General features: G+C 41.1%; 1 protein-coding gene across 1 annotated transcript in view; it reads left to right on the top strand.

The window, feature by feature from the left end:
* Window positions 1-685: 685 nt before the first annotated feature.
* tpp1 (tripeptidyl peptidase I) overlaps window positions 686-12,773 on the top strand; it is a 35,305-nt gene continuing 23,217 nt past the window's right edge. Inside the window, exons 1-4 of the mRNA XM_060934082.1 lie at window positions 686-801; window positions 1,007-1,078; window positions 1,202-1,341; window positions 1,434-1,584. Coding sequence (XP_060790065.1) covers window positions 797-801; window positions 1,007-1,078; window positions 1,202-1,341; window positions 1,434-1,584 — 368 coding nt within the window. The 5' untranslated portion in view covers window positions 686-796. The remainder of the gene's footprint in view (window positions 802-1,006; window positions 1,079-1,201; window positions 1,342-1,433; window positions 1,585-12,773) is intronic.

Below are 12,773 nucleotides of genomic sequence, written 5' to 3'. Positions count from 1 at the left end.
TTACTTTATTTTTTTCTGCTGTAGACAGATGGCCTTGTGCAAAATTACCCTTCTGGATGAGTGTGTAAAGGGATATTCTTTCATATAACCCCCCCCCCCGAATTTGGTCCAGGATATGCACTTTAAGGTTATGGTTAGGGTTAGAGTTAGCTCCTTCACATAGTTCCAGCGGTACAGTAAAGTGTAAATTCCCCAGGATGTGTACCAAAGACTTAAAATTTTCTTAATGCTTCACATGTCCTGATTCAACCTTTCAATTTTATTTTAGGGGTGGCACGGTGGTGTAGTGGTTAGCGCTGTCGCCTCACAGCAAGAAGGTCCTGGGTTCGAGCCCCAGGGCCGGCGAGGGCCTTTCTGTGCAGAGTTTGCAAGTTGTCCGCATGGGTTTCCTCCGGGTGCTCCGGTTTCCCCCACAGTCCAAAGACATGCAGGTTAGGTTAACTGGTGACTCTAAATTGACCGTAGGTGTGAATGGTTGTCTGTGTCTAGTGTCAGCCCTGTGATGACCTGGCGACTTGTCCAGGGTGTACCCCGCCTTTTGCCCGTAGTCAGCTGGGATAGGCTCCAGCTTGCCTGCGACCCTGTAGAAGGATAAAGCGGCTAGAGATAATGAGATGAGAATTTTATTTTATTTTATTTATTTATTTTCAAGACCTATTTGCGAGGACTTTTATTTTGACAGAAACAGATTTGTTTCGTGGTCATGTGTTGCTGGAATCATACATCCAGCACAGAGAGAGTTTCTGCACAAAGCTGTGTTTGTATTTAGTGTGTAGTGTTTGTTTATATCAGGACTATGTGGTAAGTTTTGTTCTATGAATATTGTGTATTTGTTTAGCATTAACTCTTTAAAGAGAAGCTGTGGTTGTTAAAACAACATTTACAGTTACCTAGACACACAGAACGACCTTCAGTTAGAAATAGTGGAGGTTTAGTAAAATAATAATAATAATAATTTAAAAAAAACCAAAAAACTTTCTGGAAACATGTCTATCTTTATTTCCAGGGTGCTGGGTTTCCTCTTGTTGTGTGTGTGGTGTATCAATGGGGAACATCTAGAACTCGATCAAGTTGTACTGTAAGATATGTTTTGAAATGTTTTCTCCAACATTATAAATTCAAATCCTCCACATCTTTATTCACAATAATCTTGAAACCATCTTAGTTGTTTTGTGTGACTGTGAGTGTTGTTCTGTATCAGTGTGCCAGAGGATTGGCTCCATGCAGGCCGAGTGGCTCCTCAGGAGGACGTGGAGCTCACTTTTGCTCTCAAGCAGCAGAATGTTGACAGACTTCAGAACCTGCTGCAGCTTGTATCAGACCCGGATTCACAGCAGTATGGTACTGAGACCCATCATTTATCAAAGTCTTAAATGTTAAACCTTGACTATCACTACGTCTCATGCGCCTTTTCTTGCTTTGTCCTTACGTAGGAAAGTTTTTGACCTTGGAGGAAGTGGCGTCTCTGGTCAGGCCATCTCAGCTGACTGAGAAAGCTGTGTGGACATGGCTGCAGGGTCATGGGATCCGAAACTGCCACACGGTGCTAACGCAAGATTTCTTGCAGTGCACTATGACTGCTCGGTAAGCTTTTTCATTGAACTTTGTTGCCAGTTTAGTCATGGATGAGTGCACACATATACACTACCGTTCAAAAGTTTGGGGTCACTTTGAAATGTCCTTATTTTTGAAAGAAAAGCAGTGTTCTTTTCAATGAAGATCACTTTAAACTAATCAGAAATCCACTCTATACATTGCTAATGTGGTAAATGACTATTGTAGCTGCAAATGTCTGGTTTTTGGTGCAATATCTCCATAGGTGTATAGAGGCCTATTTCCAGCAACTCTCACTCCAGTGTTCTAATGGTACAATGTGTTTGCTCATTGCCTCAGAAGGCTAATGGAGGATTAGAAAACCCTTGTACAATCATGTTAGCACAGCTGAAAACAGTTGAGCTCTTTAGAGAAGCTATAAAACTGACCTTCCTTTGAGCAGATTGAGTTTCTGGAGCATCACATTTGTGGGGTCGATTAAATGCTCAAAATGGCCAGAAAAATGTCTTGACTATATTTTCTATTCATTTTACAACTTCATCTCATCTCATTATCTCTAGCCGCTTTATCCTTCTACAGGGTCGCAGGCAAGCTGGAGCCTATCCCAGCTGACTACGGGCGAAAGGCGGGGTACACCCTGGACAAGTCGCCAGGTCATCACAGGGCTGACACATAGACACAGACAACCATTCACACTCACATTCACACCTACGGTCAATTTAGAGTCACCAGTTAACCTAACCTGCATGTCTTTGGACTGTGGGGGAAACCGGAGCACCCGGAGGAAACCCACGCGGACACGGGGAGAACATGCAAACTCCACACAGAAAGGCCCTCGCCGGCCCCAGGGCTCAAACCCAGGACCTTCTTGCTGTGAGGCGACAGCGCTAACCACTACACCACCGTGCCGCCCCATTTTACAACTTATGGTGGTAAATAAAAGTGTGACTTTTCATGGAAAACACAAAATTGTCTGGGTGACCCCAAACTTTTGAATGGTAGTGTACATGCAGTACACACAGCAGCTGTACAATAAGTTTTCTTAAAGTTTGAACATCAGGCACTCTCTTTCTCCAAACGGTGTCCAACCTGTAGAATTAAAAAAAAGCCAATAATCGAGGAAAATTTGTAAAACCAACTATAACCCCAGTTCCAAAAATGTTGAAACACTGTAAAATGTAAACAAAAACAATGTGATGATTTGCAAATCATGGAAACCCTATATTTCATTGAAACTAGTACAAAGACAACATATCAGAGGTTGAAACAGAAATTGTATTGTTTTTTGGAAAAAAAATACATGCTCATTTTGAATTTGATGTCAGCAACACATTCCAAAAAAGTTAGGACAGGGGCATGTTTACCACTGTGTTGCATCACCTTTACTTTTAACAACACTCTAAGTGTTTGAAAACTGAGGAGACCAAGTGCTGTAGTTTTGAAAGTGAAATGTTGTCCCATTCTTGCCTGATATACAATTTCAGTTCAGGATCTCCTTTGTTGTATTTTGCGCTTCATTATGTGCCATATGTTTTAAATAGGAGATAAGTCTGGACTGCAGGCAAGCCAATTTAGCACCCGGACTCTTACTAGGGAGTTATGCACTTGTAATATGCGCAGAATGCGGTTTGGCATTGTCTTGCTGAAATAAGCTATGTGCACTAATGCACCCTCATACCATCACAGATGCTGGCTGTTGAACTGTGCACTGATGATAAGCCAGATGGTCTCCTCTCCTCTTTAGGCTGTAGGACGCAGTGTCTATGATTTCCAAAAAGAATTTCAAATTTTGGTTCATCCAAACACAGGACAGTTTTCCGCTTTGCCTCAGTCCATCGTAAAAGAGCTCCGGCCCAGAGAAGGCAGCAGTGTTTCTGGATATTGTTTTAACTTGCATTTGTGGATGCAGTGATAAACTGTTCACAGATGATGGTTTTCAGAAGTGTTCCTGAGCGCATAGGCAAGTTTATTTATATAACGCATTTCATACACAGTGGCAGTTCAATGTGCTTTACAGAGGTAAAAGCAAAACAGTAAACAATAGAAAATAAAATTACATAAAATAAAGGGGGAAGAAGAGAGAAAAAATAAGAATTAAACAATAGTAGAAATACAATAATAAAATGAAGTAAAGGTTCAGTAAAAAACATCAGAATAAAATAGAATAAAAGTTAAGTAAAGTTTAAAACATGTAAAGATGATGATATTTATTAGTTAGCAGAAAGCATCTGAAAACAGCTTGGTCTTTAGTCTAGATTTAAAGCTGCCAACAGCAGGAGCATTTTTGATGTCCTCTGGGAGTTGGTTCCATAGCTGTACTGCATAGTAGCTAAAAGCTGCTTCACCACACTTTGTTTTAACATGGTTATTTCCACTACAGAATCATGTCTGTTTTTAATGCAGTGTCATTTGAAGGCCCGAAGATCACAGGTATCCAGTGTTGGTTTTTGCCCTTGTCTCTTGCATACAGAGATTTCTCCAGATTCTCTCAATCTTTTAATGACATTATGTACTATAGATGATGTGATCCCCAAATTCTTTGCGATTTTACATTGAGGAACATTATTCTTAAATTGCACTGTTTGCCCACGCAGTCTTTCACAGAGCGGTGAACCCCTCCCCATCTTTACTTCTGAGAGACTTGGAATCTCTGGGATGCTCATTTTATACCCACTTATGTTACTGACTTATTACCAATTAACCAAATTCATTTTTTTTAATTTTACATTACAGTTTTTCCAGTCTTTTGTTGCCCCTGTCCCAGCTTTGTTGAAACATGTTGCTGGCATATATATATATATATATATATATATATATATATATATATATATATCACAGGTGGCTTCTCCAGTGAGGAGAGGGAGGAAGATCCTCCTTAAAAATTCTAAGAATAAAAAGTTGAAATTGTCTTGACCAATTTAATGAATTGCTGTCCTTGAATATTACTATTTTACTGCCAAATACGACATGTACATTATATTCGTTTCTCTGGGTGAAATTACATTAGCACCCCCTATCGCTCGCTATTAGAAATTACTGCACGGAGGATCTTCCTCCCTTCGGCTCCCATTCACTCCGATTCAAACAGTCTCCGGCACTGGCGGCTCGTGGTTAACATAGACTTCAATGAGAGAGAGGAGGAAAATCCTCCTCTAAGAGGGTGGGACTAGCTAAGAGATCTGACAAGTGCTACAAAATATCAACCAATAGGCTGCAGCCCTAGTTGCGCAATGAACCAATAAGTAGAGGCCTTAGCTGCCTGGGGGGAGGGGTTATCTTATCAAACTTAACTTCTAGATCCGGTGACTCGGGCACTTCGGCAGTCAGAGTGAGAACGGCGAGGTGGAAGTGGATTGACTATGTTATAGATATTCTACGAATAAAGTAATGGAAACAGAGGACGTGGTGAATGTTTTGCTTGCAAAACCCTTCCATGGGCTGAGCTACAGTGAAAAATTAGCCATCAAAGCAGCAGGTAGACCAACCCCTAAAATCGAAATCACAAAACCCAATGGCAAAGGCAGTACAGTGAATGCTACATGGTTTGCTAGGTACACATGGCTCACTGGTAGCGTTACCACCCATCGATTATATTGCTGGCCCTGTTTGCTAATGAACAATGCCAAATCACAAGCGTGGAGTGTTCATGGTTTCAATGATTTAAAAAATCTAGATAGGGCAACCAAACGCCATGAGAAGTGTCAAGACCACGTTGGTGCTGCTATCCGACTGTCCTTACTAGGCACCATGCCAATAGATAGGGTGGTAGACGAGGGTGTGCGGCTGCAAATCCAGCAGCACAATGCTAAAGTGAGTCGCAATAGAGAGGTATTAAAACGTCTGATAGATGCAACAGCCTACCTAGGCATGCAAGAGTTGTCACTGAGGGGACATGAAGAAGGGGGGAATTCGGACAATAAGGGCAATTACAGGGAGCTAGCGGAGGTTATTGCTCGCTATGATCGTGTTCTGGCAGAGCATCTGGAAAGTTCGACTGTCTTCACAGGCATGTCAAAAACAATCCAGAATGATCTAATATCCGCTATAGCTGGTTCAATTAATTCAGAAATCCAAAAGCAACTTAACACGGCACCCTTCTTCTCGTGGCAAATCGACGAGACCACAGACATAAGCTGTCATTCACAGCTGTCTGTCATCTTGCGCTATGTCGATAATCAAGGTACAATTCAGGAACGCTTTCTAGGATTTTTTGATGTGTCCAGTGGTCGCAGTGCACAATCCTTGTTCGATTTCGTGCAGACTGAGTTGTCAGGTTTCAATTTCAAGGATAAACTTGTCGCTCAGACTTACGATGGTGCCGCGGTCATGGCCTCGGACTTGAATGGCCTTCAGGCTAAAGTGAGAGAATTGGCTCCCTGTGCAACGTTTGTCCACTGCTATGCACATCGCTTAAACCTAGTTTTAAGTCAGGGTGTTAAGACCATTCCCCAAGCAAAATACTTCTTTGCTCACTTGGGTGGCTTCACGTCTTTTTTCTCCAAGTCCAGCAAGAGGGTTTCTTTACTCGAGGAGTTCAGTTGCGCCCGCATTCCCCGGAGCGCTCCCACTCGCTGGAACTTTTCCTCTAGGGTCGTGAACACGGTTGCTTCAAATTATGACGAACTACTTCAGATTTTCGAGAACATTACTGAGCGCCCAATGATGGATGATGAGACAATACGTTTAGCTGATGGTTTGAGGTCGAAAATGCAAGAGTTTGAATTTGCGTTTTTACTCTTCACTTTTGAGCAGTTGTTTTCGCACACTGACGTGGTGTTTGACATCTTGCAGCACAAATCCATGGATGTCGCCTTTTGCAAACGGCGAATAGAGAATCTCCTGCAAATATTGGATGAGCTAAAAGTACAGAGCGCCTTTGACAAAATCTACGCCAGGGCTGCCTCTCTAACAGAAGACCCTGACTTGTCTCACAGGGTCAAAAGAAGGCTGCTTAATCCCCGTCAGTCCTACAGAGCACTTTATGATTCCATCCACGACAACTTGCGCACTCAAATAACTCAGCGCTTTCAACACCTCGACCGCTTGCGCTTCATGGAGCTTTTGGATGCGGCGAAATTCGACTCGTTCAAAATATCATTTCCTACGCAGCTACTGTCAAATTTGATGGAGACATATGGCCACCTTTTTGATCAAGAAAAGCTGAGAATCGAACTGCAGCATTTTTATCACAATGCAGAAATAAATTCATCAAGAAAACTTTGCGATGCCCTTGGCTTCATGAAGTCCAGCGGTCTTGATGGGGCGATGCCACAGTTGTACAGGCTCATGTCCCTGATTGGAACAATTGGCGCAACCTCTGCAGGGGTTGAAAGGAGTTTTTCGTGCCTCAAGAGAATTAAAACGTACACACGCAACGCAATGGGGCAGGAGAGATTAAAACATCTGGCCATTATTTCAATTGAAAAAAAGATTCTCAAGACACTCCAAAAAGATCCAGCGTGGTACGATCAGGTCACAGATAGATTTGCAAATCAGACAGCACGGAGAATTGACTTGATATATAAATAGGGAGCCTCAATCAGTTGGCCTGAATCATTCCTTAACATCAATGTTTGTCTTAAACACGGCTATATCCCATGTAAATAGTTGTGAAATAATGTTATTGTTGTTCTTTTACTTGTTGACTGTTGCCAGTTGTTTGACACCGTGGAAAGGATGTTAATGAATTATTCAGGAAAAACTATTATCAACTCAACCTGTGCGTGTAACTATAGCCGGTCCAGCAGGTGCGGTCGCATTGGGGCCCGTGACCTTCAACCAAGCATTCCTTCCTCCCTCACTTTTACAAAAGCCAGCCGCCACTGATATATATATAATTTATTTATTATTATTATTTTTTTTAAAGGATTTCTTATTTTCAACATTTTATATGTAGTAGTTGTACCAGAGATGGGACCAAGTCACACATGTGCAAGTCTCAAGTAAGTCTCAAGTCTTAACCTTCAAGTCCCAAGTAAGTCCCAAGTCTTTTTTGTCTTGGGCAAGTCAAGTCACAGGCTATGTCAAGTCAAGTCCAAGTCAAGTCACCTTAGGCGTATTGGCGTAATTTTAGCAGCAGAATATGAATTTAATACATTGAAAAGGCAATACATAAGTAAATGTCAGTAAACACCCCTGGCACATGTGCCCAACCTGTTAAATATTTGCATTTTAAATACTCATGTTCTGTAAAATACATCATGGAATAAAACAAAACAGTAATAATGTCACAGAGTTATTTATTGATGGCAAAATCGATTGCAAGATTGAAAGCCAACTAAGTTTCTCACATTGTCATCAGCCAACAAGAAAAATAAACAGAGAATTGGCATTCTGTTATGTGCGTAGTTAAAAGAGGGTAGGACGACACCTTGGGTTAACAGGGGCATGAGCTCCTCCAGTCTCTAATCACGTCAGATGAGATGATTATTATTAATAAGATACACGTGGAGAAACCTGAAGTGACTTCGATGTATGTTTGCGCCAGTAAAAAAAACCCCCAAAGGATAGAGAAATGTGTCAGACATAATTTAGGTCTCAAAAAGAAGACCTGTTCGCCCGTGCAAAAGTGACATCATCTTACCCCATATGACAAGCTACAGAGGTGTGTGCAAAAGCGCTCTCTCCCTCTCCGAGGCTGCCTCAGCCTGTGCGGAGCGTGGACATATAGAACGACTTTGGTGCGGGAGTCTTGGTTCCCGCTATAATAGATTGTTACGAAAATAAATGTTAAATGAAATATGCATCCCATGCATTCCTTTCCACAGGAACTTTGCTCACAACGTTTCGGTCGTGGCTAACGCACTGTCCTCCTTACCACAAGTGCAACGTTTCGGGAACAATACGGAAAGGACAGTGCACGGGATTCATCTTTCCTTGAACAATTACCCAGAGACTTTTTAAATTACCTCACTGGGAAATATCCAATGCACCTGTTCAGTTACAGAGTTGTGCTCTCTAAATTGTAGTCATTCAAACCATTGTTTTGGCGGCCTGGTAGCCTGATATACTAAATGTAAATTCATGGTTTGGATGACTGCACAATTTATTTTCGTAACACTGTGTTACAGCGGGAACCGAGACTCCCGCGCACAGTCAGCCTATTTTGCAGAGTTTAGTATTGCTGCTAGCCTGTATTCAAACAGCGAGTGGCATGCCGGTGAATCCAAATCGTGGTGCTTTTTTCAGTAGTGCATGATAGGCATTGGGACGGAGTTTTCTTTTCTTTTTTGATCGGGTAGTGTGACGAAAAAAATGTGCAGGTTGCTGCACTGCTATTTCAAACGGCTATGATAAACTCCCCTGCCTCTCTGCCCTATGGACAGTCTGGCTAATGTACACGAACACACTTACACGAATTTGTACTGCTCATGAACGTGTACATGTTCACAAGCTGACCATTAGCTTAACCCTGAAACAGAACAACAGGGTAGGAAGCTGCTTGTTATTCAGCATCACGAGTGCAAAGTGCACAATCAACTTACTACTACTGATATACAATATCATTAAACTTGACGTAACTACATTGCTTACCAGCATTCACATAAGAATTTCACAATAATAAACTGAATCCCTAGCTACATCTGCAACGGCTAAAATCCTCCTACCGCTCACTCTCGTGGCTAACATTAGCTAACGAGGAGTTTAGCTGCTATCACCAAATAACAACACATTAATAAACTTACTGGGCAGAATGGATTTTCAAATGCCGGACTAAATTGGAGGTCGTGGTCTGGCTGTCAGAAATCGTCACGTTGCAAATCTTGCACTGCGCCGTTCGTCGTTTACCTTCTAGGCAGTAGCCCTTGAAGCCGAAAGTGATTACTCTTGGGATGGCTGACATGATGATATGATGTGAAATCTATGAACACATCGTGGCATGGGGCGTGGTATATAGCCCACGCAGAGAGCGTGCCTGATGGACAGGGCGGTGACAACGCAACGGCAGTGCAATCAAAATTACTGAAGTATGTGCATATTACATTTTATTTTCACAATAAAAACACGATGGAAATAACACTCAAGTCACTCAAGTCATCGTGTGTCAAGTCAAGTCCCGAGTCTTAAACTTCCAAGTCCGAGTCAAGTCTCAAGTATTTTCATGTTTTGTCAAGTCAAGTCACAAGTCATGAAAACAGTGACTCGAGTCGACTCGAGTCCAAGTCTCAAGTCCCCAAGTCTCAAGTCCCCACCTCTGAGTTGTACTATTGTCAGTGAAATATAGGGTTTCCATGATTTGTCAAATCATACTATTCTATGTTTTATTTACATTTTACACAGCGTTTCAACTTGTTTGGAATTTGGATTGTATCACATTTTTCAGTTTGATGGCTCATGTGTCCATAAAAAGTGAGGAAAAGGGTACTGTTTTAGTTAAAAAATGTTAGCCTCTTAAACCTGGTCTACCGTGGACAAGAATTTAGACATGAAGAATGGAAAACCTGTACGCATTTGTAATGCAAATCTAAAGGCACCTGTTGGAGCAAAACCTGTATTTTTTTTTTTTAACACATTCATGAACTTTTAGTTAAAGATATTTATTAATTAAAATCAGTCTATGTAATTTGTATATAATCAGAGACAAGATTTTGTGTTTATGCATGGCTGGTGTAGATAAATCACACGTGAATGCCGCAAAACTGTTGAGTAAGTGTAATTAACTGAAGTAACTTTTTTACCAGATTGCTCTGCTGTTCAAAAGTTGGATTAAACTTCATAAGAACAGTTGGATTAAACCCCATAAATCTGTCTCATCATGCCTTTTGAGAACAGCTCCAGCTACAAGGCAAATCACAAGTTTATTTTAATTACTTGTTTTAGTATTTTATATTTTCTTTAGTAAGAACTTGCATAGAGCTTTGTATGGCAGATGTGCCACATAATGAAAGACTAATAATAAATGGATTAAAAACCATGCTGTAATTGGTGATATGGTGACATTTTCAGTATGGTGAGGTTTATTTAGTGCTTTGAAACAGGTATCCATAAGTTGGAGGTGAAGAGTCTTTCCATTTACACAAGATGAGCCTCCTGGCCAGAAGGGAGCAGAAAGTCGGTTTGGTCCCTGATTAAGGGTGTTCTCACACCTGGTCCCCTTTAAAGGAACCAGACTCAGTCCTCTTTAAGTGGACCAAAAAGTGGACCAACAGAAAAAGAACTCGGTTCTTTTTGTGTTCACACTGTGAATTTATTACAAAGAGGACTGGGTTCTCTTTCTGGTCCAGTTAAGCTTTGATGGGGCCTCAGTCCTCTTTCTGTTCACACCAGGTCCTCTAGAGCCCTCAGACCCCCAGTGCATGGAATTCTGGGTAATTTTCTCTTGAATCAAAATGTCTGCTGCCATGCTTGCCCTGCTGTATTCTTTGATCAAAATAGTGCGCATTAAGGAAAATAAATTTATATATATATATATATATATATATATATATATATATATATATATATATATATATATATATATATAATATAGTTATATTATTGTGGCCGACTCGTCAGTCAGTAAGTTCAAAGAACTGTAAAGCGGCTGTGGTAAGTTCCAAAAGGAAGTTGAGTTTCCCTGCTACAGTCACGTGACCAACTACGGCAAACGAAGAAGGTTAAACTACAGTGAAAAAGGCGAAGTGAACCCGGTGCGCTTTTTGTTCACAATGCGCAGATTAGGCGAACCGTACCGTTGATTTTTAGCGAACCGTACTGAGACCACCTCCTGAGGTGGTCTCAGTTCGGTTCGCTTTAAAGGGGTCTGGGTACGGTTGGAGTGTTCACATATGCGCAAAAAATGCTGAGTCATCGATCTGAGTTCGGTTAGATGGCTGAAACGGACCAAGTGTGAAAACACCCTAAGTTGACATGCTGAGGGGTTACTCCAAATATCACCATGGACACAGATGGGGTGATTGATCGGCCACCAATTTTTGAAAAAGTTTCAAATGTCAGACCCCAGTAGTTTGATGTTTTCAGGCATGTCCATAGCATGTGGCATAAAGTGGCTGGGGCCTGTTTACATCGATCGCAGATAGGGTCAAAATCACCGTATATTAGAGCTAGTCGAGCCTTACACCGATGGAGCCGATGTACAATCTTAAACTGAACAGCAATGTGCCTTAGACAGATAGAAGATGAGTATATTCTCTGAATAGCTTTGTGCCACACATCGTCCTGTATCCATTTCCCAATATCTTCTTCCCACCTTTGTTTCAAAGAGTTCAGAGATTCAGGATTGTAAACATTAAGCAGTTTATAGATTTTACTTATGGTCTATTTTTCCTCTATGCTGCATCTAAGGACAGAGTCTAAAAGGGATAGGGTAGGGCAGGGCAGAAAGGAAAGCAGCTGGACTGAGCGGCCATAAAGCTCCTGAGCTGTAAATACGTATAAAAATGTGCTCTGGCGATGCCAAATTTCCCCATTAGCTGATCAAAAGAGGCAAAGGTTCCATCAATATAGAAGTCACGCAGTGAGGTAAGGCCCATTTTGGACCATATCTCAAATGCTGTATCTATTGTAGTGGGGATAAACATATGATTTTTAGCAATTGGTGTAATGAGTGGAGGGTCATTAAGTTTGAAATGGCGTCTAAATTGATACCAAATCTTAATGGTGTATTTCACAATTGGATTTGTCATGAGACCAGATACAGGTTGCATCAGTGGCAGTTTAGTACACAACAGTGACAACAGAGGATACAAATTAGATTTTCTTTCCATAGTTACCCAACTTGCGGTAAGGTCTATTTGGAGCCAGTATAACATTGCTCTAATATTGGCTGACCAATAATATAAAAAATTTGGAAGTGACATTCCCCCTGTTTTGCGAGGCTGTTGCAATATTCTACCCTTGATTCTAGGCCTCTTTTTATTCCAAATAAAAGTTGAATTTGAGCATCTAGGTTTTTGAACGTTTTTGTAAGGAATATTGGTAAACTCTGAAAAAGATAAAGGAATTTGAGTAGGACCGTCATCTTGACTGAGTTAATTCTGCCACCAAGAGAAAAAGATAATGAATCCCAGTGGTCAGAGTCTTGTTTCACATGTAATAAGAGAGGTCGGTAGTTGGCTTTATATAGATCATTAAATTTGTGTTATCCAGACCTCCAAATATTTAAAATTTTTAGGGCTGATCTTAAAAGATGAGAAAGAGGGAGCATCTGAGGTTCCTGTATCAGTTAGCATTAATTCACTTTTCTGAAAGTTGACCTTATAGCCGGAGGTCTGACCAAA

The sequence above is a fragment of the Neoarius graeffei genome, chromosome 11, assembly GCF_027579695.1.
Source record: "Neoarius graeffei isolate fNeoGra1 chromosome 11, fNeoGra1.pri, whole genome shotgun sequence".
NCBI lineage: Eukaryota > Metazoa > Chordata > Actinopteri > Siluriformes > Ariidae > Neoarius > Neoarius graeffei.
This window is presented reverse-complemented; position numbering and strand designations above follow the sequence as displayed.